This window comes from Opisthocomus hoazin, chromosome 14 (genome assembly GCF_030867145.1).
Source record: "Opisthocomus hoazin isolate bOpiHoa1 chromosome 14, bOpiHoa1.hap1, whole genome shotgun sequence".
In the NCBI taxonomy this organism is placed as follows: Eukaryota; Metazoa; Chordata; class Aves; order Opisthocomiformes; family Opisthocomidae; genus Opisthocomus; species Opisthocomus hoazin.
The window spans coordinates 23442431-23463054 of record NC_134427.1 but is presented as its reverse complement, the minus strand read 5'-3'; the positions used below and the strand labels follow the sequence as shown (position 1 = coordinate 23463054).

At 57.1% G+C, this 20624-nt stretch overlaps 1 protein-coding gene across 4 annotated transcripts in view; it reads left to right on the top strand.

Annotated features, from left to right (window-relative positions):
* The window catches only part of LOC104335868 (H(+)/Cl(-) exchange transporter 5), a 42454-nt gene extending 23067 nt beyond the window's left edge, over nucleotides 1-19387 (top strand). For all 4 annotated transcript variants that reach the window (XM_075435228.1, XM_075435227.1, XM_075435229.1 and 1 more), the window contains 11 exons: nucleotides 2059-2210; nucleotides 4301-4400; nucleotides 5810-5994; nucleotides 7524-7646; nucleotides 8148-8354; nucleotides 9302-9382; nucleotides 10258-10800; nucleotides 12291-12477; nucleotides 14176-14574; nucleotides 16625-16841; nucleotides 18141-19387. In XM_075435228.1, coding sequence (XP_075291343.1) covers nucleotides 2059-2210; nucleotides 4301-4400; nucleotides 5810-5994; nucleotides 7524-7646; nucleotides 8148-8354; nucleotides 9302-9382; nucleotides 10258-10800; nucleotides 12291-12477; nucleotides 14176-14574; nucleotides 16625-16841; nucleotides 18141-18231 — 2285 coding nt within the window. In that variant the 3' untranslated portion in view covers nucleotides 18232-19387. The remainder of the gene's footprint in view (nucleotides 1-2058; nucleotides 2211-4300; nucleotides 4401-5809; nucleotides 5995-7523; nucleotides 7647-8147; nucleotides 8355-9301; nucleotides 9383-10257; nucleotides 10801-12290; nucleotides 12478-14175; nucleotides 14575-16624; nucleotides 16842-18140) is intronic.
* The last annotated feature ends 1237 nt before the right edge of the window (nucleotides 19388-20624 follow it).

Below are 20624 nucleotides of genomic sequence, written 5' to 3'. Positions count from 1 at the left end.
AGCCGCGGGCTCCACGTCCCTCGCCTCTGCTGCGGAGATCTGCGGCTCGGACCTGCGGGTGGGACTGGTTCGAGCTGTGGCTGCTGGCCTGATGTATTCCAGGAGGTGCTGGGCCGTCGGAGTTGTAGAACGGGATTTCCAGCGGGGACATCTGGACGGGGAGGTCTCTGGAAGCGTCGATGCCAAGTTCTGTGTTTCCACGCTGTTGGCCTCGTGAGTGTGGAAATGTTGTTAAAACCAGAGCGATTCCCCGAGGCTCTCGGCAGCCGCGCCCGTCGTCTTCACAGCGCGTCGGGCAGGCAGCGCTCGCCGCTCGGGAAGAGCCCTAGAGAGCTTCCGCGAAGCTTTTCTTGTCCCAGATGGAGCAAGGAGCGTGTTCTTAAGTGGGTTATTTGGTGGTAGTTGTCAGTTATGCTACGTGACTCAACTTGTTTTCCTGCGGCTTTTTCTCTGTTAAGAGGCTGCTGTGCCAGTCGGGAAACGGGCTTGGGGAGACAGAATCCCAGAATCCCAGCATGGTCGGGGTTGGCAGGGACCTCTGTGGGTCACCCAGCCCAGCCCCCTGCCCAAGCAGGGTCACCCAGAGCAGGCTGCACAGCACCGCGGCCAGGCAGGGCTGGAATATCTCCAGAGAAGGAGACTCCACAGCCTCCCTGGGCAGCCTGGGCCAGGGCTCCGTCACCCTCAGAGGGAAGAAGTTCTTCCTCGGGTTCAGCTGGAGCTTCCTCTGCTTCAGTTTGTGCCCGTTGCCCCTTGTCCTGTCGCTGGGCACCACTGGAAAGAGTCTGGCCCCGTCCTCCTGACCACCACCCTGCAGATATTTAGAGGCATTTCTAAGGTCTCCTCTCAGCCTTCTCTTCTCCAGGCTGAACAAGCCCAGCTCCCTCAGCCTCTCCTCATAGGAGAGATGCTCCAGTCCCCTCATCATCCTCGCAGCCCTGTGCTGGGCTCTCTCCAGTAGCTCCTCATCTTTCTTGAACTGGGGAGCCCAGCACTGGACACAGCACTGCAGATGGGGCCTCACTAGGGCAGAGCAGAGGGGGAGGAGAAGCTCCCTTGCCCTGCTGGCCACACTCCTCCTCATGCACCCCAGGATCCCATTGGCCTTCTTGGCACCCAGGGCACGCTGCTGGCTCATGGTCACCCTGTCATCCCCCAGCACTCCCAGTCCCTCTTCGCAGAGCTGCTCTCCAGCAGGTCAGCCCCAGCCTGTACTGGTGCCTGGGGTTGTTCCTCCCCAGGTGCAGGACGCTGCCCTTGCCCTTGTTGAACCTCATCAGGTTCCTCTCTGCCCAACTTTCCAGCCTGTCCAGCTCTTCCCTGCTCTCTTGCTTTTGGGTGGTGGGGTAGAGAGCGACTGTTTGAATTCCGTACTTCTCCCCGTGTGAAGACATCTTTGCCTTGGTTGCCCTAAATATGCCACTATTAAACATTATCCTTCGGTGTGGGAGGTTCAATACTGCCCTTCAACACCATCACCTTTTAGTTTTGACCAGATTTGGGGGTTTGTGTCTTTTTACACTTAGGAAACGCTTCGTGTCTTACAGAACTGTGCTCAGATTTACTCTCGTGCCCAGGTCGGAAGCCTCCCCCCCGTTGTCTCCGTGTGTACACCCTCGGGAGCTCCCCGCCGCGGATTGCTGGAGGAGGAGCGTGCGTGGTCTGTGTTCTGCTGGTGTGGATCACTGGGAGTGTGTGACCTCGCTCGTGCTCTGCGGTGTTACGGGCCGTGAGAGGCTTCGGCGGGCTGTGGAGCCTCAACTGGCCAAAGCTGTGGATGTAGGGAAGAGTCGACATTGAGATGCTAGCGCTGATTTCCTTGGCTGGTTCCTGAACAGTCGTCTCCAGGAACGACCCCATCTCTACGGGAACTGCAGGAGCTGGGGATGGGCGTCCCCGCGCTGCCCAGGGCTCGCTTGGCGCGTTTAGCTCGAGGAACTGCTCGTTAGCTGTTGGCTTCCACCGAGTTCTGCGGTTTTCCCACGCAGTTAGTGTTTCAGTGATGTTTTTTCTTCCTGAGAGGGGCAAAGCTAACAAATGCTCCGTTTGTCCCCCCAGGATTTTCCTCGTATAATGGAGGAGGGATGAACGGCACCAGCACTGTTATGGATTTCCTGGAGGAACCTCTTCCTGGTGTGGGGACCTACGAAGATTTTAACACTATCGACTGGGTGCGAGAGAAGTCCAGGGACCGGGACAGGCACAGAGAGGTAAAATTTCTTACTGCTCCTTGCTGGCACTGAAGGCAGAGTAATGAACTTGCTAGAGCTAATCTTAGCTCTGGTTGCTGGAGCAGGGAGGTGCTTCCTGGAGATTCGCCTCGGGTGGAGGGGTTGCCCTTAGGGTGGGAACCGAGAGCCTCGCCGCAGGGCAGGAGAAGTCCGAGGAGAAGGAACGCTGAGTTTATCAATTGCTGCTTCTCTTCTGAAGGCTTTTATTTAAAAAGCCTTTGTGGATTTCTGATACACATCTTAAACGCCTTACTGGCTCATTTTCTTACGCCACGTTCAAGTCGCTCGACGCTGAAGCATGGCAAGGCCTGGACTCCTCCTCGCGGAAGGTGCAGGCGTTCTCTGGAATGATTACGCTGCTACTGCGTGGTTTGTAATGGAGGAGTCGAGGCACCTGCCATGCTGTTTATCGACAGGGAAGCAGACTGTTCCTCTGCTGAGGCAGTTGCCCTCGTGAGCGATGCTCTTGCTATCGGAATGGTTTTGTGCTGCGTGTTTGAGAAAACCAAGTGCGATTCTGTCAGAATTCATCCCTGGGACTTCACCGCTCTCTGCAGCTAAAGGAATCTGCACAGAAAGCAAGGGGTGCTTTAAAGAAAGAACCGATGTCCCCAGCGTGCTCCTGATTCACCAGAAACCCTTGCTGGCAGAGCTCTGGTAGGGCGATGACTGGACTCAGCTTGTGGATTTGCTTGCCAAAATATTCTTTCATTTCTTTTTTTTGCTGAGCCTCACAGAACAGCTTGTGTCTTCATGGCAGTGCGCAAACTGAACGCGGTCCCCGCGCCATGTGCGGGTACAGACAGTCCAGAGTAGTGCCCGAGCCTGAGCAAGTACAGACCCAGTTCAGGGGCTCCGTGCCCCCGCTGCCGCCTGCACGCAGACCCGAAAGGCGTCACGCGTACGCGCCCACGCGCAGATGATGCCCGCCAGCGTGGAACAGGGCCGGCTGTTTCCTATCTGCGGAGATGCTGGTGGAAAGGAGTTGAAATCGGGTCAGGGCAGAAGCTGCTGCTGGCCAGAGAGGTGTAGGATTGGTCCAGTGAACAGAAATTGGAAGGAGATGGTTCTGGCACCCACCCCAACCCCTGCTGTGAATCGGTAGCAGTTCTGCTCGTGGTCAGTGCGGCGTTTGAAAGACAAAAATCCAGAGAAAAGAACCCAAACGATGCTCATTCAGGCGGAAGGGATTCTCTCTTTATTCCTCGTTGAGCGAGGGCTGGTTGTTCGCCTCAGTGTGCCTTTTCATCTGGGAATAATGGCGCTGTGCTGGACGGCTTCCCGTGGGAGCGCGGCCGGGCGCGCAGTAGCTGCCGTCACGCGTTTGGCCGCCTGTCCGGAGCAGCGAGACCGACGGGCCGCAGCCGTGCCGGGCAGACCGGGGCCAAGCCTCCGCAGAGCTCACCTCCCGGGGCATCTCGGGACCCGAGCCCCGCTCCCCAGTGCCACCAGCACAGCCCAGTTCCCAGCCTGACCATTCCCCAGCTGGTGTTCACCCTGTGGCCCGCCTCGTGCCGGCTGAGCCTCCTCTGCTCGCGGCGATGCCCGGCTGGCGTGGCTGATCATGTACCTGGAGACCCTGGAATGCTGGGGACGGCCTCTGTGTGCTCTCGCGGGTGGTGGGTGTCCGTACCCACGAGGCAGCATGGAGCAGTTGCTGGGGCAGAGCGCTTGCGCGGTTTCTTCAGCGTTCAGATTTGCTGGTGGCATCAGGCTGTTGGTGACGTGCTGTCACTAACACGGCCTTAAAAGATGAAGGGATGAGTTGTGTCTTGGTTTTGTATAAGACACCTAGGAGGAAAGCGTCACTTCAATATTTTCTTTTTTGCTGGGGAAGATGGAAGTGTCCTCGATCCACTCTTGTGCATCTCCTACCTGGAGCTGCGTTTGCTGCTGCGAGAGCAGCCCCTGCCTGGGCTTCTCCTCGGAGCAGAACCTGCCCTCGTAGCTGCTGGTTTGAATGTTGAGCTCTGTCTTCCACCGACATCACCGTGTGGTCTCTAGAGCATTTCCACCAAAGCACACCGGTGTCTGAAGATGCTTCTTTCTTTTGGAAAAAACTTTTCTAGATCACCAGCAGAAGCAAGGAGTCCACGTGGGCGCTGATACACAGCGTGAGCGACGCCTTCTCCGGCTGGCTGCTGATGCTGCTCATCGGGCTGCTGGCAGGTGAGCGCACAGCTCCGCGGAAAACCCAGCGCCGGTTCGGCGCGGTGTCAGCTCCTCGCGCGGCGCTGGGGCGGGAGGGCTGGGCCCTGCGGCGAGGGCCCTGCTGCGCCCACACCCACCGCTCTGCTGCCGCTTCCCAGTTTGCAGAGAAGTGGTTTTAAGCGCTTTGAGGCTGTGTTTGTGTAAATACCAGATATAAAACCGAGACTGGAAGCTGTCCCGGCCGCTGCTCCGGACCTGCGGCTGCTGCAGAGCTTGGAAAGGGGAGGAACCCATTCCTGAGAGCAGAGCTGGTCAGCGTGCTGGGGGGGGTCGCGCTGGGCATCGCTGAACGCTCGGCGCTGGCGCTGAGAGGTTAATGCCAGCGACTCCTAGCAGGATTCCCTTTTTTTTTTTTTCCCACCTGCTATACAGGGGGAAAAGGTAGAGATATCTTTTAGATATAAGAAGCGAGAGGTGTTTCTGGGGAAGTGGGGCTGCTAGCGGAGGGTGACCGGCTGAGACACCTCTTAAGTGACTTCAGAAGCGAACTTTGGACCCGGTGCAGCAGAAGTCAATCCGCTGGATGCAGGTCTTCCCGACGGAAAGCAGCTGAGCGTTCGTCACGAGGAATGAAGTTGAATCCTCTGTTAATATTTATGTAGGAAAGCTGCTAGCCGGTTTTTCATTAACTGGAAGATCTGCTAAATGTTTATTGCTGCCTCTGGAGCTTGTGCTCCTGCAGATCAGAGGTCCCCGTGTTGATGTGGGTTTCACCGAGGACAGAGCTGACTGCAGCTTTTATCTTTGGGGACTGTAGGAGCGTTTCTTAACAGAAAAATAAGAAATTACTTGCAGATTGCTCTTTTAAAATCTGAATTACTTTGTGTACTGGCTCTCTGCTTTCTGTCACTTGGCACAGTTGTAACTTCCCCTCTTTTTTTTTTTTAATTGGAATTGGAAATGCTTTCTCCAACTTCAAAGCCACTCCTGTCACAGTCTGTTAGTGTAACTCCTGGGTTCCAGCTCTTGCGCTGGAGACCGGTGACGCGCCTTCTCTGCGTCCTCCAGCAGTGCCCTCCGTCCCCCTCTGCCCCCCGGGCCGCTGCCTGCGCTGTGTCAGCGAGATGGAGAAGAATTAATTTCTAGTGGTGCAGGGTGGGTTTGAACGCAGTTTGCATGGGTCAACCTTCAAAATGTTATTAGGAATGCTTTTTGTTTCCTGACCTACTCTTTTCAATGTACATTCTTAAGCAAATCTTCCCATTTAGCTCTCTATAGAATAAAAGTTAATTGTAGGCAAAAATATCAGTACTACTCTGTTGGTAGGTGAGTAAAAAATGAGTAGGGCAGGCTGTAACCTTCGGATACTTGAGTCTGCATAAGGCGGTTATTAAATTTTCTCTTTTTGAATCTTTCCTTTAACCTAGGTTCCTTGGCGGGTCTGATTGACATTTCTGCCCACTGGATGACGGATCTGAAGGAAGGAGTGTGCTTGGCGGGCTTCTGGTTTAACCACGAGCACTGCTGCTGGAAGTCCAGCACAACCTTCACCGACAGAGACAAGTGTCCCGAGTGGAAGAGCTGGTCCCAGCTGATCCTCGGCCACGGAGAGGTGACGTGTGCCTACAACTGGTTTTGCTGCCGAAACGCCCTGTTTCCCCAGCCCGGATCATCCCTTGCTGGTGATCGGGGTGTGGGTGCCAGGAGTGCAGGCTCGGGGTGGTCCAGTGCTTGAACGGGCATGGCGGGGCTTCCAAGGTGCGAGTAAACTCCAGCACGTTCCTCGCGCGTTGCCCTGGGAGGTTTGGGGGAAGCAAAGCACGGACACGTGTACGAGCGCGGTGTTTTAGCCCCGCGTCTGAGGCTTGTGGATTGGAGGGTGCTCTGCCCGTGAACGTTTCAGAGGAGCGCCAGGCGAGCTCAGGTCTTGCGTTTCTGGCAGCTCCAGCCAGTGCAGCAGCCCGCCTGACTGGGACAACGCTCACCCAGCACCAAGGGACTTGTGCACCTGGTTTGCTGTTCCATGTCACAGAATCACAGAATAGTAGGGGTTGGAAGGGACCTCTGTGGGTCATCTAGTCCAACCCCCCTGCCGAAGCAGGGTCACCCAGAGCAGGCTGCACAGGACCTTGTCCAGGCGGATCTTGAATATCTCCAGAGAAGGAGACTCCACGACCTCCCTGGGCAGCCTGGGCCAGGGCTCCATCACCCTCAGAGCGAAGAAGTTCTTCCTCATGTTCAGACGGAACTTTCTGTGCCTCAGTTTGTGCCCATTGTCCCTTGTCCTGTCACTGGGCACCACTGGAAAGAGTCTGGCCCCGTCCTCCTGACCCCCACCCTGCAGATATTTAGAGGCATTTCTAAGGTCCCCTCTCAGCCTTCTCTTCTCCAGGCTGAACAAGCCCAGCTCCCTCAGCCTCTCCTCATAGAGGAGATGCTCCAGTCCCCTCCTCATCCTCGTACCCCTCCGCTGGACTCTCTCCAGTAGCTCTTCATCTTTCTTGAACTGGGGAGCCCAGAACTGGACACAGTACTCCAGATGAGGCCTCACCAGGGCAGTGTAGAGGGGAAGGAGAACCTCCCTCGTCCTGCTGGCCACACTCTTCTTGATGTACCCCAGGATCCCATTGGCTTTCTTGGCAGCCAGGGCACACTGCTGGCTCATGGTTAACCTGTTGTCCACCAGGACGCCCAGGTCCCTCTCCGCAGAGCTGCTCTCCAGCAGGTCCGTCCCAAGCCTGTACTGGTGCATGAGGTTGTTCCTCCCCAGGTGCAGGACCCTGCATTTGGCTTTGTTGAACCTCATCAGGTTCCTCTCTGCCCAGCTTTCCAGCCTATCCAGGTCACGCTGAATGGCAGCACAGCCTTCATGGTCTTTGGAGGTAGTTCATGTCCCTGTAACCCCGCAGATGCAACTTGTCCTTGAAAACCTCGGATTTACTGTAGTTCTCTGGTTTTGGCTGGTGACAGCTTCGGCAGGGGTTTGGACTGGATGACCCACAGAGGTCCCTTCCAGCCCCGAACATTCTGTGATTTTGTGACTGTGTGTGAGTCCACCTGCTGTTCCTGCGTGCTTGCTTCAGCGCGGGCTGGACGTGAGCTCAGCTGGAGCGATCTCATGTGGGTAACTCTGCGTTTCAGGGGGCTTTCGCGTATATTCTCAACTACTTCATGTACGTTATCTGGGCCTTGTTGTTCTCCCTGCTGGCTGTGTTACTCGTGAAGGGGTTTGCTCCTTACGCCTGCGGCTCCGGGATCCCAGAGGTGAGGCGGAATGAGAGTGGGCTGGGTTTGCTGGAGGTGGGGTAGGGCTCCACCATCCAGAGGTTACGCGTGCCTGCTGAGGAATAACAACTCCTTGCACTTTGGATGGTGGCTTGATATATGTGGTTTTATCCAAACTATTCCTGAAGCATTTTTAAGTGCTGGAGTCTCCTTGCAATCCCTTCAAAAACTAAAATGTTTTGGCATTTACCGCAGGAGGTGCGAACAAAAGCGCACCATTTGCCGATGCCAGGCTGTAAAAGCTAGCCTCGGGTTTTTCTTCAGCAGGGATGGTGGCCCTGAAGGCAGGACTCAAAGGGCCGGTTCTGCCTTTGCACAGAGGGATATTTTTGCTGACTCTACGTTACTTTTGATAGCTGGGGAGGGACTCTGAAAGCTCTAGGGGAAAGCTGAGGACAGGATTGGGAACGCCGAGTAAAACAGGAGCTCTGACCAGGGCTTGAATGAAAGCCTGTAGAGCTTTGTGTGCTTGACTTCCAGATCAAAACTATCTTAAGTGGTTTCATCATTAGAGGCTACCTGGGCAAGTGGACGCTGATCATCAAAACCATCACCTTAGTGCTGGCGGTGTCCTCTGGGCTGAGCCTGGGCAAAGAGGGGCCCCTGGTCCACGTCGCCTGCTGCTGTGGAAACATCTTGTGTCACCTCTTCACCAAGTACAGGAAGAACGAGGCGAAGCGCAGAGAGGTACGGGGAGACACCGATGCGGCCGAACTGCTGAGGTGGCACGGGGAGACTGCTGGGTCTGGTGCTTTGCACTGGCTGCAAACTGGTTTGGGCACGTTCTCAGCGTGCCCCAGCGCAATGCCTAGCTGGAGCAAAAGGCATCCAGGTCGGGAAGTGACACCCCGGCATCTCCCCAGCGCAGTCGCCGTCTCATTTGTGATGGGAGTGCTCCCTGGCACCAGCCTGCTGCGGACCCAGTCCTGCAGCGCCGGTTTGTGCGTGCCACGTGGGACTGCTTGAGGGACCTGGCCGTAGGAGCGGAACGAAGGGCTTTGCTTTCAGCAACACAGCGATGAACCAAGCTAACATCTAACGTGAAGCTCGTGAGCGTTTCCTCGCAGTGCTGCAAGGCTTTTCTCTGGACAAGCCACTGGAGAGCAGTTAATGTCAGAAGCGTAGTGTCACGTTGGCCAGTTTACCTTCTGCTAAAGCAAACCCAGCAGGACCCATCAAGGGGGCTGGCAGGGTTTTGGGTGGCCCCCAGCACCCCTCGTTACGCTGCGTTACCCTCTTTGGAGAAGTGGTGCGAAGGTGGGACAGGCAGGCACGGGAAGAGTCGGTGGGTTCCGGGAGGTGCCCTCACTGCTGTCCTGCTTCGCTGGAGCTGGGTGGAAGGTGGAAGCGAACAGCACAAGCTCTGCTGAAACGGCCAAAGGCGGTGGCCAGCGATGCCACCCTTGCTGCTCTGGGGGTGGGACTGCTGGAACGCCAGCACCTTGCAGCCCTGCTCCCAGGGGAGCTGGCTCACTCCATCTTTTCCCTGCTGTCCTTAAAACAGGTCAGGCCATGGCTTGCTGTGCACTCACTGGAGGGAAAAGCCATACAAATTTAAAGACATAAAAAAAAAAAAGGAGAGAAGGTTTGGGGGGGAGCTGGCAATGTCTGACTCCCTGTGGTTTCTCTCTTAGGTTTTATCAGCGGCTGCAGCTGCGGGTGTGTCGGTAGCTTTCGGTGCCCCGATCGGAGGAGTGCTCTTTAGTCTGGAAGAGGTAACATCAGCATTTTCTGTTAGCTCTTGGCGAGCTGTTTTATTGCGAGAACTGACCCTGCTGGTTTAAAGATACAGTCCGCTCATAGCTGCTGGGGTGTGGGAAGGAGACCATGTTGGGAATACGGATTGGTGGTGTCTTTACAAGGCCACGCAACCTGAAAGCTTATTGGGCTTTCAGGTAATCCTTATGAATACTGGAGAATTTATTTTGGACGACATCTATCCATAGCTTTGCAATAAATCTGTTGGTTTCCCCTGGTCTGTCCGTGCTCAGCAGCACTGACTGCTCACAGGCACAGCTTCTGCCGTGTTTTCCGTATGTCCGCTCGCTCCTGACAGCTCTGTCCCAGGGTACCTGGGAGCAAACCTACCCGGCTTATCAAAGCCCGTTTCTTCCCAAGGAACCTCTTGTCCTTCTTCTTCTGATCCAGACGTGAAATGGGTCACTGCTGCTTGCTTCAGGGCGTAGCTTGGGGAGGAACGGGATGGTTTTGCTGAGCTGAGCAACCCTGGCAGCTCTGGCCAGCGCAGTTGTTGGCACTTCTGGACTTTGCAGAGCGTGCAAGGCAAATAGTTCTCCGGATTCAGCTCGCAGCTGATCTGTAACAGCTTTGATTCTCAGAGTAAGTCACCACCACCTCAGGAACCGTCGAGGGCACGTTCTGCGTTGGAAGCACGCGGGCCAGGACCCATCACGGTCACTGCAATCCAGGATAAAGCCTGGGTGCTTGGCTGGAGAGGAGACTGTGAGCCAGTGCACATCCCTCCCAGTCCGTGCTCTTACTTCACGCAGGGGGGACTTTGTTACTGGGCAGCGATCGGTGCAGTGACAGACGTTAAAGTGACTGCGTCTGCTTTGCTCTTCCTCTTCAGGTCAGTTACTACTTTCCTCTCAAGACGCTGTGGAGGTCCTTCTTCGCCGCACTGGTCGCCGCGTTCACCCTGCGCTCCATCAACCCGTTCGGGAACAGTCGCCTGGTTCTCTTCTACGTGGAATTTCACATGCCGTGGCACCTGCTGGAGCTTGTGCCGTTCATCCTCCTGGGAATATTCGGTGGGCTTTGGGGAGCTTTCTTCATTCGCAGCAACATTGCCTGGTGCAGGCGACGCAAGACGACCAAGCTTGGTAAATACCCGGTGCTGGAGGTGTTTGTGGTGACTGCCATCACGGCCGTTCTGGCCTTCCCCAACGAGTACACCAGAATGAGCACCAGCGAGCTCATTTCTGAGCTCTTCAACGACTGTGGGATTTTGGACTCTTCCAAGCTCTGCGAGTACGTGAATGATTTCAACAGCACCAAAGGGGATGACCTGCCAGACCGAGCCGCTGGCCCTGGGGTTTACACTGCCATGTGGCAGCTGGCGTTGGCCCTGATAATGAAAGTCTTCATCACGATCTTCACCTTTGGCATGAAGGTGAGAATTGCCTGTAAAGGAGCTCACGTTCTTCTTGTTCTCTGCAGTTTTATTTGCTCAGTAAACAGAGGTGTTTTCCTCCCCAGGCTCTGGTAAGAAGGGGCAGGGTGATAGACTGCAATTATTTGTCCTGTTGCTTGTAACTGAGGGCGGTAGAAAGCTTTTAGCCGGTGAGCGCCAGATGTGGTCACTGAAGCTGGTGCCCCAGGGCTTCACGTCCCATTTTCCAAACACAAAATGCTTCTAAATTGTCCTGCCCTAAGCCTTTTTGATACGTGTGCAATAGCTAATTGCAAAGCAATCGATATCCTAATTTGTAAATGCTTACTTACCGTAGCTGCCCCTTGGTCAGACGGCTCTGGCAGCCCCTGCCCTGCGGGTGGGTGCCTGGGTCCGAGCTTTCCTGCGGTGGGGTTCAGCAGGGGGGGCTGAGCGTCACGCCTGCCCCCCGGCCTCGAGCGCGCCGTCCAGGAAGGTGACCCCGGCACGGGACTTGGACGCCGCTGCTGCCGTGGGGTGGTCAGTGATGTCCAGGGGCGATCATCAAGGCTGCGAGAAGGATGTACAGCGTGTGAGAAAGCTGCGTGACCGATGTTAAAGGGAAGGGGGAGAGATTCTCTGACTTCAGAGGGCAGGGGCTTCAGGAGTCCTGGCACAGCCGAAGCGCGGAGGTGGAACTTGCCAGCAGTGGGTGTCACTGCTGCTGTGGGCGCCGATTCCGGGTGCCCTCACTGTCACAGCGGAGTCGGAATTTCTGCCAGGGAAGAAGGATGGTTCCACTCCCAGACGTGAAGCCAGCAGGGTGGGAAGATCCCATGCCCACAGTAAACGCATACTGGTGTGGCTGGAAGGGCATGAGGGAGGGTTGGCAGCGTGTGGGTGAAGCTTCGATATATTCTCTTGGGAAGTAAACTTTTGAAGAAAGGCTTGTTGTTCCACACCAGCTGGGGCATGTGACGGCACGGGCTCCGCTTGCGGTGCAAGTGAGACAAAGTTTATTTTGCAGGCAGACAGCAAGAAACAACACTGGCAGAGTGCCTTTACCTTATTAATGGTCCCTGCTCAGAACTTTTCGGTCCAGGGGTCGGAGGTTCTCCCTGAGAGTGCCGGCCAGAGGTCCTGCGATCCCTCGGACCGTTGATGTTCAAGAGCAGGGTCCTACCTGGGTACCCAAAATCTATTACCAGAAAGCAGCAAAATAATTCCCTCTCCAGAACTTCACCCCGGAGCCCTAGAAAGCAGGCACTGTACTGCAGCAGCAGATGCACGTGGGACAGCCAGCCTCCCGCCTGGCTGGTTCTGCTGCTCAGGAGGGAGTAAATGGAAGCGCTGTTTGTGGAGCCTGCAGAGCGTGAGGGTGCGGGAAGGGCAGGGTGGTACGGCCAGGCGTCCGTGCCGGTTTTATCTCCAGCGTGACCCATGCTGAGCGTCCGTCCATAGGCTTTGGGAGGTCGGAGGGCTGGCGTGTTGACCGTTGCCTGCTTTCCCAGGTCCCGTCGGGGCTCTTCATCCCCAGCATGGCGGTGGGAGCGATCGCCGGCAGGCTGCTGGGAGTGGCCGTGGAGCAGCTGGCCTTCTACCACCACGACTGGGCCATCTTCAGCGGCTGGTGCAGCCAGGGAGCCGACTGCATCACGCCGGGCCTCTACGCGATGGTGGGGGCTGCGGCGTGTCTGGGTGAGCAGCGTGTCATAGAATCACAGAATCATAGAATCGCAGGTTGGAAAAGACCTCTAAGATCATCAGGCCCAACCATCCACCCAACACCACCGTTCCTACTAAACCATGTCCTGAAGTGCCACATCCACACGTTTTTTGAACACCTCCAGGGATGGGGACTCCACCACCTCCCTGGGCAGCCTGTTCACAGAATCATAGAATCATAGAATCGCAGGTTGGAAAAGACCTCTAAGAGGTCCTTTCTAAGAGTGTCCTCTCCGGTCTCAGCTGGGGCCGGGCCCTGGTTGGCCGTGGGAAGAGGCGCGGTAGCGAAGCGCTGCCGTGCTCGCAGCCCGTAGGCGCTGGCCACATCTCGGGAGCGGGGAGCTCTGCTAGCGGAGCGCACAGCGTGGTTCTCATCCTGTTTGCATTCTTCTGCCAGCACCAACCTAGCGCTGGGTGCGAGAGGCTTCGCTGGGGAGCCTCCCGAACAGGCAGCGGAACAAATGAGGCTGCCCAGGGACTTTAGATTTTCCTGTGGGGTTTTAGTTCATTTTCCTTCCTGTTCCGGCCCTAAACCTTATGATAGAACTCTTCTTTCGAGTGCTCTGTTTTTTGGTTACGCTGCTTCCGCTTGGCTGGACTTGAGAAATGCGGTGCACGTGACTGAACTTCACTTTCACTGCAATTCCCAGGCCTCTCCTCCACGGAATATTGTGCTTAACTCTGCAGGGGCTGCTTTGCTGTGTCAGGAGAAGCTCTTGTTTCAGGAACAGTAATGGCATGCTAACAAACCCCATCTTTGGCTTTTTAAAGGAGATACGCCTTGTTTGCATGTAATCAATGAAAAATAAATACAGTTATCATAGAATCCTAGAAAGTTTTGGGTCGGAAGGGACCCCCAGAGGTCATCTAGTCCAACCCCCCCGCAGCGAGCAGGGACACTGCTAACTAGATCAGGTTGCTCAGAGCCCTGTCCAACCTGGGCTTGAATGTTTCCAGGGATGGGGCCTCCACTACCTCTCTGGGCAACACGTTCCAGTGTTTCACCACCCTCATTGTAAAGAATTTCTTCCTTCTGTCCAGCCTAAACCTACCCTGTTTTAGTTTAAAACCATTACCCCTCGTCCTGTCACTGCTGTCTCTGCTAAAAAGATTGTCCCCATCTTTCCTGTCGGCTCCCTTTAAGTCCTGAAAGGCTGCAATCAGGTCTCCCCGCAGCCTTCTCTTCTCCAGGCTGAACAAGCCCAGCTCCCTCAGCCTGTCCTCATAGGAGAGAGTTCCGCTTCATTAGCTGTCCCGTGTACCACTTGAGCATACTAAAGGGTATGTGCCCCCTCAGGAGGTGGTTACTGGAGCAAAACTCCTCTGAAATATTTGAGGGTAGCTTCAGGACTCGAATCTCAGAAGCGTAATTAAAATATGCCGAGACAAAATGCTGTTACAAACAATGATGTCGATGTCTAAGAAGACTCATCTGTTTTCTGTTGGAAAGTCTCAGCTGTTTCAGTGTTGAAAACCTCCACAAGCGTAGCAGACAGCAGTCAAAGTGTCCGGCTGAGAGCCGGCAAACGTGAGCGTGGTGTGGGAGCCTGGCAGCATGGCGGCGTGCTGGGCCGAGGCCTCGGCGGGGGGCGGCTGCAGCGACCCTGGGAGCAGCTCTCCTGCTGCCAGCCCCCAGGCTGCCTGCTCACGGCCTCTGTCTTCTGCTTGCAGGTGGGGTGACCCGAATGACGGTGTCACTGGTGGTCATTATGTTTGAGCTGACCGGTGGACTGGAGTACATTGTTCCTCTGATGGCAGCAGCCATGACCAGCAAGTGGGTGGCGGACGCCATTGGGCGGGAAGGCATTTACGATGCCCACATTCGCCTCAACGGGTACCCTTTCCTGGAAGCCAAGGAGGAGTTCTCACACAAGACGCTTGCGATGGACGTAATGAGGCCACGGAGGAACGATTCTCCGCTGACTGTCATCACTCAGGACAGCATGACCGTAGAAGACGTTGAGACCATCATCAACGAAACCACCTACAGTGGCTATCCGGTGGTGGTGTCGCGGGAGTCCCAGAGGCTCGTCGGATTTGTCCTCAGGAGAGACCTCATCATTTCAATAGGTAAGGGGCAAGGTACCGCGCAGACAAACGATGCGTTGGAGGCCTTCAGTGGCACCAGCGGTCCTGTACTTGACGGATTGAAGCACCCGGTGGTGACGGTGGCTGCGCTTACTGGTGCCTGCGTCTCCATCCCCAAGCAGCGTGGGGTCTGCGTGCGTGGAGCGCGAGGGGCGGGGGGGCCTGCCCGGTGAAGTTAGGGTGGCTCTGCTGAATGCATAAACCCTCGGGCTCGGCTGCGGAGCGTGAGCCGGCCTGCCAGCGAGAGCTAAGCCTCCCCGACTCTGTGGATGACTGGACGTGGAAGGCTTCCGTACGGCTGAGGTCTCAAACCTTGTTTTATTTCACCGAGGGAAAAAGGCCGGTTGGTCCCTGCGCTGGGTGTTGGGTCGCTGCCGAGGTGGTGCTGCCAGAGCCGTAAATACCGGTACTGGTGTGGAAGCCTTCCGTCTCCTCATGTTGGAAGCCAGCCTGGCCTGTCACTTGTCTCACTTGGGCGTTGGTGGTCGTGAGGCGGGTGGTGCGCGCTGCTGGCAGGACTTGGTGAACGCTGTCCTGGCGTCACTCGGATGCGATTTCCATCTGCGATGGGAGCCGAGCTCCTGTGGAAACAGTACTGCCCTGTTACACTTCAGGGCACGGTTCGGTTCCTCTTGCTCTCCGGTTTCTTAGAAACCCGCGAGTGCTGTTTCCCAGCGTGAGACCCAAGTGGAGGTCCTGGTCGTGTTGTCTCTTGCCGCCTTGGGCGAGACAGCGTGTCTTCTCTTGGTGGAGCAGCAGAGATCGGTGTGTTAGGCTCGAGGTGTACGCGGGCACGTAAGTCCTCAGAAATTGCACCTGCGCTGGAGTGAAGATTGGGCGTAAGGGTACTGAGCCGCACGCTCCGGTGGACGTTGAGTCCCCATGGTTTGTGTCCGGCTGTGGCTCAGGCTCCGGGTCCTGAGCTGGCGTTGTCCCACGGCAGAGCTGGGGTGGGTTTTAGAATGAAGTTGCCCGCAGCTGCGGACCAGCTCCGTGTGTTCCCTCTCTCTTTTCAGGTACGTGTTCAGAGGCAGTGTTGGGATGTGCAGTGCAGCCTGTTGGAGCCTGGGAATGTTGCTCTGGTTCCTCTGATGCGTATCTGGCCAAACGCTTCCGACGGGACGAAGTACAGAAAAACGCGCGCTGTCATACAACGCGCGCTGCCTTCCTGCTGTGAGGCTGCTTTGTGCTGTGGCCGCGGGTTCAGGCCTGGGGGGGTTGGGGTGACGGTTGGACTTGATGAGCTTAGAGGTCTCTTCCAACCTTAACGATTCTGTGATTCTTGCGTTCGTGTGACTCTGACTCCCCAGGCGCTCGTTCAGAGCAACCTCCCCAAGCCCTGCGCAGCAACGTGCCGTCGTGAGCCACGGACGGGATTTAGCTTTGGGTGGCCAGCCCTGAATATCCCGCCTGGCGTCTGGCTGCCGGGCTGGCCCCTGCCCAGGGCGTCTCGGCGTGTGAATGCCGAGCCCTGGCCGCAGCGTGCCGGGTACCCGCGTCCCCGGGACGCAGGAGTGTGGTGCCCTAGTGGAGGTGTCCGAGTGGCGGCAAGCGCTTACCTTGTGTGCTGTTCCTGACCCTCGTCCCAGGCATGGAGCCTGCGCCAGGAGGTGAAGTGCTTAAAAACCCTTCTTCAGCTCCATGGGCCCCAAGCAGCGACTGATAAAAGTACGAGGCATTTTAACTTCCTGGTTTGAAGAGGAGGTGGATAAAGATCTCCAGAACTTGTGTTTGTATGGCCAGAGAAAAACGCTGAGAGGCTGGCAGCCTCGCCGTTGGGCAGAGCGTGTGCTGAGCTGGCCCCTGGGGTGAAACTGTGGAGTCCGTAGAGGTTACGCTGTCGTTACTAGAAGTAGAAAGGAAACACCGCACGGCCACCTTAGGTCGTGGTTGCCTTGAGAAGCAGCGCAGGGGAAGGGAAGGAACGGACCTTTGAGGCCATCCCAGTGTGGGCAGGGACAGAAAAGGGCATGCTCTTCCCTTTGGGAAAGGAAAGGAGGGATGATATGTAATCGAATGTTTCTTCTTCCAGAAAACGCCCGGAAGAAGCAGGATGGGATTGTGAGCACTTCAGTTATTTATTTCACTGACCACTCTCCTCCGCTGCCTCCGAGCTCCCCCTCGATGCTGAAACTCAGGAGCATCCTGGACCTCAGTCCTTTCACAGTGACAGACCAAACGCCCATGGAGATCGTCGTGGATATATTCCGCAAGCTGGGATTGCGCCAGTGCCTGGTTACGCACAACGGGTGAGAACGCTGCTGGCAGAGCCCTGGGGTCGCGGGACTGCCTGCAGACCCGGGCAGAACCTCCCCTCACAGAATCCCAGAATGTTGGGGGTTGGCAGGGACCTCTGTGGGTCACCCAGCCCAACCCCCTGCCCAAGCAGGGTCACCCACAGCAGGCTGCACAGCACCGCGGCCAGGCGGGGCTGGAATATCTCCAGAGAAGGAGACTCCACAGCCCCCCTGGGCAGCCTGGGCCAGGGCTCCGTCACCCTCAGAGGGAAGAAGTTCTTCCTCGTGTTCAGCTGGAGCTTCCTCTGCTTCAGTTTGTGCCCGTTGCCCCTTGTCCTGTCACTGGGCACCACTGGAAAGAGTCTGGCCCTGTCCTCCTGACACCCACCCTGCAGATATTTAGAGGCATTTCTAAGGTCCCCTCTCAGCCTTCTCTTCTCCAGGCTGAACAAGCCCAGCTCCCTCAGCCTCTCCTCGTAGGAGAGATGCTCCAGTCCCCTCCTCATCCTCGTAGCCCTCCGCTGGACTCTCTCCAGCAGCTCCTCATCTTTCTGGAACTGGGGAGCCCAGCACTGGCCACAGCACTGCAGATGGGGCCTCCCCAGGGCAGAGCAGAGGGGAAGGAGAACCTCCCTCGCCCTGCTGCCCACGCTCCTCTTGATGCACCCCAGGATCCCATTGACCTTCTTGGCGCCCAGGGCACGCTGCTGGCTCATGGTCACCCTGTCGTCCCCCAGCACTCCCAGTCCCTCTCCACAGAGCTGCTCTCCAGCAGCTCCGCCCCAGCCTGTACTGTACTGTCCTCCTCCTTCGAGTGGAGAGCACGGAGCCTCAGCTGGAGCAGTTGTTATCGGGGAAAAAGCAGCGGTGAAACCCTGAGCCTCTTCCAGTTGAAGCGGTAACGTAAAGCCCGTAGGGCGATGACGCAGCGCCGTAGGGCGATGGGTCTCCAGGGCTGCTGGAAGGGGCTCAGGGCTGCCTCAAAGCTGGCCACGCGTATCCCGTAGCTACAGGACACGATTCCGTGTCGCTCAGTAGCTACGGGGAGTGCTCGGACTTGAAACGCAGCGCTGGACGTTCGGGCGGATCTGTTCGGAGAAGGTGCTCGTTAATCATGATCAACATTTGTCTTTTGGTTGCTGCCGCCGTACCGCTTCCAGTGTGAGATACTGACAGAGTCCTGCTGGGGCTCGGAGCGCCGTGCCTGGCGCGGGGTGTCAGCGCGGGGGTCCGACTGGGCGCTGCGGCGGTGGGAGAGCGGGGAGGCTGCTGCGCGTGGCGGTGCGCTGAGAACCTCTTCTCCCGTTGCAGGAAGCTGCTGGGGATCATTACCAAGAAGGACGTCTTAAAGCACATTGCGCAGCTGGCCAACCAGGACCCGGACTCCATCCTCTTCAACTGAGGGCGGGCGAGCAGGTGTGGTGTGTTCCACACACAAGAAACTTTCTAGAAGGTCCTGGATGTACTTTCCTATTTTTATGAAGACCGTGGAACTGTTTTCAGCGTTTCCTTCCATGGAGCTGAAGAAGATAAATTTTTTTTCTACCAGATAACCAATTGCACTACATAATCTGTGGAACACAATCTTCTTTTTAGAAGAGAAAAAAAAAAAAAGACTTTACGTTGCTTTTGTGAAGTTGCATTGGAAAGATTCCATGAAGGAGTAAAAGCAAAATGCTCTAGAATCCTATCTCCTCATTTGATTTGAGCTCTGGTTACTAACTTGGGGAGGATAAGAGAAGCTCTGTCCCTTCAGGAGTTTGGAAGGAGGAGGAGGATTTTGCACACAGCGTTCAGCTGGAGGCAGGTGGTGACTCCGGGGCGGTGTATTCCCAGTTATAGCCACTCAGTGAAAATAAGAATCTGGGAAAGGCAAAATAGGAAAGGGGGGGGGGGACTGGCCAGCTGAGGCCGTTTTGGTGAAAGAAGGAAAACAACCCGCAAACCCAAAACCCCCAGAAGACCAGATCTGCTTAAAATTGGGCCCAGTTTCTGACTGGGAAGAAGCTTATTTCGATTAATCTTCTGTGAATGTGTTGAATTGCTCTGACGCTGCCTTGGCAGCAGGACCCCGAGGAGGAGGCGGGAGCCAACAGCTGTCTTCTCGTCGCGATCCCTTTTTTAGATATGTGCCTAAGGATTCCTTCTCCTTCATTTCCCTTGAGCGTCTCGTTAAAATCTCGAAGGCTGGGCCCTGAGTTACTGCCCGGCCTTCACTGCGCTTCCTGGTAAGCCCTGCCCGTGTTCGGCGTTGCACAACCGACCTCCTCCGCACCCAGCGGTGTCCCAGGCGCCCGGGGACGTGCTCCTGCGGAGCCCTGCGCCAGGACGCTGACGTGGGTGCGTGCGCTGCTCCCCGCTCCTCTCCGCAGCCCCGCGCCCGGCTCGAGGGCTGGCGACACGGCCGCTTGCTGCCCCTGCCTGCTCGGCGTCTCTCCTTTCCCCACCAACTATGCAATGGAGCCCTGCCCAGCCGCCGCCAGCCGAGCGACCCGTTCCGTCCCTGTCCCAGGTCTCGCCAAACTATTTTCCTGTTAATAAAATTCAGTTGGTTGGAACGCTGGAGGTGTACAAATGCTTTCGGAGGCGGACGTTGCTCGTTGGTGGTTTCGGTCCCCGGCGGCTGTGGCTGCGGCTCGTCAGCCGCGCTGGGGCTTCCTCTCGCCACCGAGGCTGTGGACGGGAGCCGAGCTGTGGGGTACAGCCAAGAATGCTCGAGGGGGGGCTCTGCCGGACAGACCTCCGGCCGCTGAGCGAGCGTTGCCCTTCGCACGGGGTCCCCCTCCTCCTCCTCCTCACCCCCAGGTGTTACCACACCGTATTGATGAAGCACGTCAAGGGGACCCATCCGGGGATGGGGGTCTGGCCGCCTGCTCTGGCTGTCGGCCTTCTCCGGGTGGGCTGGGAGCCGGGGCCGTTGGCTTGGCGCTTCCCCCCGCCTCGACGAGCGAGCTGCGACACCCGCGAGCGGTTTGCTCGGAGGCGGGGGGCCCGCGGGCTCTCCCCGGGCGGCAGGTGAGTGGAATTGCTTTTCCCTGGTATCTCCAGCTTGGGGAAATAGAGGGGAAAATGGCGAGTCTGGGCAGAGCCGGGAGCCGTCGGTGCCGGATGGGGACCGTGCCAGCGCGTGGCGATGCCACGGCTGCGAGTGGAGACGGGCAGTGGCCGGGAGGGCGTGCGGACGGACGGGTGGACGCGAGCTCCTGCCCATGGCAGCCCGGGGTCCCCTCTGCCCGCCGGCACCGCGGGAGCGTGCGTGCATGCCCACGGGTCGGACGGGCTGAAGGGCAGAGATTTGCTCGCGCTGGTTGGTTTTCCTCTCTTCCAGGCTTGATTAGTGCCTGGGGTGAGCGGTGGCCGGGGGCGGTGTCCCCAAGCCCCGGGGCAGAGCGGCGGGCGGCAGCGGGGTCACAGCCCCGGGCTCGCCGGCTGCGGCCGCCTTATTTACAGTGTCCCAGGGAAGGGTTTCCTGCGGTGGGGACGTGTCTGTCGGCGTGGATTTCCTCCTTCCCCCTGTGAACTTGTGCTGGGCTTGGGACTTGAAAGTAAACCAAGATCTTGTCTGGAGAGGAACAGAAGGCTCGGACGTAGCGACGAGCTGGTTAATAGCGACAGAAGGGGGGTAGGGGGAAGATTTTGGCCCCAGGATTTGTTTGGAGACAAAGGGCTGTGAACGCCCTTGGCTGGCCCAACGCAGAGCTCCGCGGCGGCCAGGAGGAGCCAGTCCTTTGGCAGCGACTGCGAGGAAGCAGTGGGTGTCCGGATCAAATCCGCACGGCGAAGCCGTGAGAAATA